The 5,892-nt window shown below is 55.8% G+C and overlaps 2 protein-coding genes across 2 annotated transcripts in view; both read left to right on the plus strand.

The window, feature by feature from the left end:
• Positions 1-1,541: 1,541 nt before the first annotated feature.
• Positions 1,542-4,022, plus strand: PTSG_02900 (uncharacterized protein; the record flags this gene model as incomplete). The annotated part of the gene is made up of 3 exons (XM_004996355.1): positions 1,542-1,820; positions 1,876-2,122; positions 2,172-4,022. 3 exons carry the CDS (start codon positions 1,542-1,544, stop codon positions 3,989-3,991), a joined length of 2,346 nt encoding a protein of 781 aa, XP_004996412.1. The 3' UTR covers positions 3,992-4,022.
• Positions 4,023-4,214: 192 nt separating this feature from the next.
• The window catches only part of PTSG_02901 (zeta-crystallin), a 2,666-nt gene continuing 988 nt past the window's right edge, over positions 4,215-5,892 (plus strand). The window contains exons 1-3 of the mRNA XM_004996356.1: positions 4,215-4,855; positions 5,100-5,297; positions 5,485-5,572. Coding sequence (XP_004996413.1) covers positions 4,391-4,855; positions 5,100-5,297; positions 5,485-5,572 — 751 coding nt within the window. The 5' untranslated portion in view covers positions 4,215-4,390. The remainder of the gene's footprint in view (positions 4,856-5,099; positions 5,298-5,484; positions 5,573-5,892) is intronic.

Consider the following 5,892-nt stretch of genomic DNA (forward strand, 5'->3'; position numbering starts at 1 on the left):
TATGATGAATGCCACACACCAGCCCAGCAGCTCATCGAGTGCAGGCGACCCAGTGTTCTTGATCTCCTCTCTGTGTGCTGACTTGCACTTTTCCACTCTGAGTACATGGAACAGTGCTGACCTGATGTGCTGAGCGCAAGCTGATGCATAGCCACTTTTGTATTGTCACCACAACAAGAAGTGTTGAAGGAACTTTGATACGCACGCAATCAAGGAGGTGCCATCAAGGGGTCGTCAGGCATGATTTATGGTGTTGGTGCCAGCAATTAACAACACGAAAGAATGCGCGACAGAAGGTACACAGGCACACACCATGAACGCGTCCTTGCCCTCCCACCAACAACACACAAGCAATTCAGTAACGTGGTGGTCCTTGGGGTCTCTCCAAACCTGCTAACCTGCGCCAGGCACTTGAACAACGCAACATGTGTGTTGTGGGTCACAAATACGTTAGGAGTGGGGAGAAAAGCAAAAAGTATCCACCTGAAAGCACGCAAAAGGCACAACAGAACACAATATGTACAGCCCATGCAACCCAATACACACACACCACACACACACACACACACACACATACACACACACACACACACACACACACACACACACACACACACACACACACACACACACACACACACGCACACACACACACACACACACACACACACGCACCATGCAGCAAACGCGCAAACGCTGTCCTTCTGCTCATGGTGGCCCAATGATATCCGTTCCTCGTCCCCCGTCGTCTCTTGCCCAAGCACGCCGTGCCAGCTCTCGCCCTCCACCACCACCCACATCAGCACTGGATCCATACACAGCTCCTTGCCCACGCCATCTCCTGCAGGTCAGCCTCCTGTGATGCTGCATGGAAGCTCACCACCATCACACTGCTGCTGCTGATGGTGGTTGTGGTTCCTATCTCATGTGGAAACTACTGTCCAATGGATCAAACAACAGAGGCGGTGTGATCCCTTTCCACGAAGCGATGCGACACTGGGCACATTGCGGCTCGTTTGATCTCTGTCGAATGAATGGCCGTTTGATTGGGCGGGTCAGGTCGGTGTTAGCAACAGTCGAGAGGTCGAGAGGTGGAGAGGTGGAGAGTGTCAACGCTTGCAAACACACACACACGCACACACACATGCACAGGATCATTCTCATCATCTCAGCCCTTCTCCCACCTTCTGTCCCACCATCGCCACCTCTACACACTTACGCGTACCTGATCACTGTGACAGCAGAGGTAACAGAACCACACCAAATATCATCATCATCATCATCATCATCAGATCAACACGCACCCATCATCGTCGTGTGCTCGTGGCCACCAACCAACCAGCCAGCCAGTGAGCACAACACACAAACTTGCCACTTCAAGTTCGGAAGATTGTGCGCATCATTCACAGACTTTCGTCAACCAAGCAACGCATGTCAACCAACCAACCACACACACACACACACACACACACACACACACACACACACACACACACACACACACACACACACACAACCACACACACACACACACACACAACATGGAGTGCTGGAAGCTGGTGGCTGCGCGCGTCATGTCGATGCCTGACGGTGGCGATGCGTCGGGCACGCTCCAAGGGTTTGACGTGAAGCACGAGGCAGATTGCGGCAAGGCACGCGCTTTTCTCAACCTCATGTTCACCTGCCGCGAGCTGTACCATGATCTGCCCTGGGCCGTGCCCAAATGGTACCTTGCGAAAGCGCTGGAACAAGCCATCAGCGACAAGAAGCCCAGGTACATGCCTGCGGAGCGCCCAAGCCACTTTGGCGCACAGGGCTCCGTGCCCGCATATTCCAACTTGGGATTTGACGACGACCCTTACCCCACCGTGTCAGATTGGCTCGACACCTTCCAAGCCGCGCTCCTCCCACCGCTGCGGGTGCGAAGAACCCCTGAAGACACCACCAGAAAGGACAGAAGCGAGGACAGAACGAGGACAGTGCGGCTGTGGCGACAGTGACAGCATGACAGTGTGGATGAGACCGCTCCTGCTACTCCGGCTCGGCGTGACGTGGTCCAGCGACCTCCCTTCTGCAAGCGCGGCTGAAAGCATTCGACCCTCAACCGACGACTTTGGCAGCAGTTGCTCAGCACGGACGCATCACATTCAAATGCATACGCAACATCAAAGCATGGGCTGCTGCAGTGGGCGCAGGACGTGCAGGGCAGCGACAGGGGAGGGGAGGGAGGAAGGCGCAGAGGCGCAGGAGGAGGCGGAGGAAGGAAGGCGCAGAGGCGCAGAAGGAGGCGGAGGAGGAGGAGGAGAGGAAGGAGGAAGAAAAGCAGCAGCAGCAGCAGCAGCAACAACAACAACAACAACAACAACAACAACAACAACAACAACAACAACAACAACAACAACAACAACAACAACAACAACAACAACAACAACAACAACAACAACAACAACAACAACAGCAGCCACACCCCGCCCTGTTTTATGCCACCGTCGAGTTCAACAGCCAAGCAGAGGTGGACCGCTTCAACGAGCTGCGTTCCACAGCGTTGCGTGGTGCACGTGCAGAGAAATTGGACGTCACAACCAGAGCACCGCTGGCCTCCCTGACTGTGTGCAACGCAAACACGCTTGTCTTGCAGGACATGTTCCATATGGTGGAAAGCGTCACTTTTCGCGACATTGGACATATCCGATGGCGCAGCATATCGTCCGAGCAAACCACCCTCCAAGGCGAAGTGTCCAACGTCGGCGGCATCAATTTTCATCACAGCATCGAACGCAACAGCTTTGCACTGTTCGCCGGCTTGCACAGCATGAGGATCACAAGCCAACACGCGGACCTGACACCGCTTGCTGGCATCAGCACGCTGGTGCTTGACCGTGCGACCGTGGACAACCAGTCTGTGCTTGCAGATGTGGAGGAGCTTCATATGCACCAAACGCCACTGGAGATTGACACGCTCAACGCCAAGCGCATTACGCTAACGTGTGGGATGCCGGCTCGCGTTCATCTTCCCAACGCCACTCACTTCTGGTTGATGCAGGGAGCCTCGAACAAGGATGTGGAGTTTGTGCTTCCACCACACCTCGACACCATCGCGATAGAAAGCAGGGACCCAAAGATTCCACAGTTTGAGCACGCGCGGGTGCTGGACCTCGACTGCTATGAAGAGGTCGACCTGTCTGACGTGGCACACCGCGTCGACAAGCTGGTGATTCGCAGCGCACGCATGCTGCACACCAATGCCAGCGACCCCTTGGGCGGCCTGCTGCATGTGCCAGACAACGTGCACGTGTGCTTGGACGACGTCCGCAACCCCCTGACCCGGAACGTGCTGCCACCATGCGTGAAGGAGCTGTCTGCGTATGGTCGCACAATTCTTCGCGAATGCGAAACCGGCGCGTATCCGCGTGACGCCCTTCGTTTCGAACACGCTTCTGGCACATGCTTGGCCAACGTTCCACTGCTTTCCCTCACTAGCCATCGCCTGCGCGACGTGGATGCCCTGCGTGGGCGGAGGCAGCTTCATATGACCCATGTGAAGCAGCTTGATGGCGAGATCAGCGACTGCAACCACGTGTCGCTCATGGCTTGTAAAGGTACTGCTGACGTGAGCGGAATCACATGGTTGTCGCTGGTGCAGGCCTTCATCATGGCAAGCGATGATGGCGGTGACAACCCAAGTGATCCCCATCGCAAGATACCGAAACATTTGCTGCATGTTCAGCGCATTCAACGTGTGTTCATGTGTCAACTCTCCTTTTGCAAGATCGTGGATTCCTCCTGCTTCCGCAACGTCCACTGCCTCGTCCTGAAACGCTGTGTGTTCGATGACCTGAGTGCGCTGACGTCGGTTCGCTGCCTGGCGGTGCGTGGCTGCACCAGTCTTGACGAGCAGTGGTCGTGGCCGGATGTGGCGCTGGTGAACCGAACACCAGAGGATATGATGGCCGTGCTCGAGAAGGGGGTGAGGAGAAGGAGGTTTTGCTGAGCGAGAGAGAGAGAAAGTGTGTGTGTGTGTGTGTGTGTGTGTGTGTGTGTGTGTGTGTGAGTGAGATATTGTGTGCCTCAGCCTCGTGTAAGTGTTCAGCCTTAATGTCCTGGATGTTCTCATCACCACTCCAAGCCAATTCGAACCTGTGCATGCGCTCGTTGGGTCTTTTGCCAATCAAACACCTCAGCAGGCACAGTTCAAGCCGGATCATTTGCCACCACACCCACAAATCGCCAACAAGCAAGCCAACAAGACGGCAAGAAACAACAACAGACAGCAACCACCACCATCAGTGTGCTCCACCAGCACCACCTTCTCCTCGTCCTCCTCGCCGTCGCCTTGAGTGACGCCACTAGATCTTGCAGCCTTGAAACAAACACTGACACGAGCAGCAGGATGTGGGGGAGCCGAAGCAACAGCGGTGAGCTGGGCGAAGGCAGCGATGAGCCTGTGATGATGAAGGCGGGCGTGGTGCGTGCGTTTGGGCCTCCGGCAGCACTCAAGGTGGAGTCTGTGCCCATTCCTTCCTTGTCTGAGCCCAACGAGGTGCTGACGAAGGTGTTTGCCACGGGCGTGAACCCTGTGGACACATACATTCGCGCGGGAAAGTATGCCAAGCTGCCGCAGCTGCCGTACACACCAGGCGCAGAAGGCGCTGGCGTCGTGGCCAAGGTCGGAGCGGATGTGAAGCACGTCAAGGTGGGCGACCGCGTCTATGTGACCGGCACCATCACGGGCACGTATGCGCAGTACTCGCTGTGTGCGGCAAGGGACGTGCGCTTGCTTCCGCAGCGCATCAGCTTCGCTCAAGGTGCTGCCGTCAGCGTGGCCTACCGCACAGCATACCGTGCTCTCTTCCAGGTGCGTGTGTGTGCATGTGTTGTGAGGGACAGAGGTCGTGTTGGGTGCTTTCAATTGTGTACACCTTGGTGTGATTGCCCCCTTGCTTGCTGAATCTGCGGTTGTGGCGTGTGGCTTGTGTCTGCAATGTGCAACCCGCAGCTTCACATCACCAGCGGCACTCATCCCTCCGCCTTCTCCTCTGCCTCTTCAAGCCCACCATCACGCTGCTATCTTGCATGCATGCATGCTTGTCGGTGCGCAGAAATCGTCTCCAAACCCTGGCGAGACTGTGTTGATCCACGGTGCGAGCGGCGGTGTTGGCCTTGCTGCCGTACAGCTCGCCGTGTCGCGTGGCCTCAAAGTGTTTGGCACTGCGAGCACAGATGTGGGCAAGGAGGCCATCCTTGAACACGGAGCTGCGGCCGTCTTTGATCACACCTCCCCGACATACGTACAGGAGGTCGGTGTGTGTGTGTGTGTGTGTGTATGTGTGTATGTGTGTGTGTGTGTGTGTGTGTGTGTGTGTGTGTACATGTTCTGCTCTTGGTCGCTGTATCTCCTGTGGCTTCACAGTCATGTCCATCGCCCCTCAATAACCCGCCATCCTTGCTATTGTTGTCGCTCTTGTCGTCGTTGGCGTCATTCAGATCCAGCGCGCTGCGCCGCCAGAGGGCATTCGCCTCATCGTCGAGATGCTCGCCAACATCAACCTCAACAACGACCTCAAGGTGTCGTGTGTGTATGTGTGTCTGTGAATGTATATGTGTGTGTGTTTGTTTGTTTGTTTGTTGCATTCTCACCCCACCTCCCTGGCGTAATTGCATTCACACGCGCGCACACACACACACACACACACACACACACATACACACACACATACACACACACACACATTTACGCACACACATTTACGCACACACGACCAACCGAGGACGCCGATGATGGTTGACTCCTTCTGCATGATGAGACGCGGGTCAATCGTCACCTCTCCTCTGTTGCCGACAATGGCAATGCGGCCGCCCCGCCCAATCATCTGCGCACGCACGTGCACACAC

This window comes from Salpingoeca rosetta, assembly GCF_000188695.1.
Source record: "Salpingoeca rosetta unplaced genomic scaffold supercont1.6, whole genome shotgun sequence".
NCBI lineage: Eukaryota > Choanoflagellata > Craspedida > Salpingoecidae > Salpingoeca > Salpingoeca rosetta.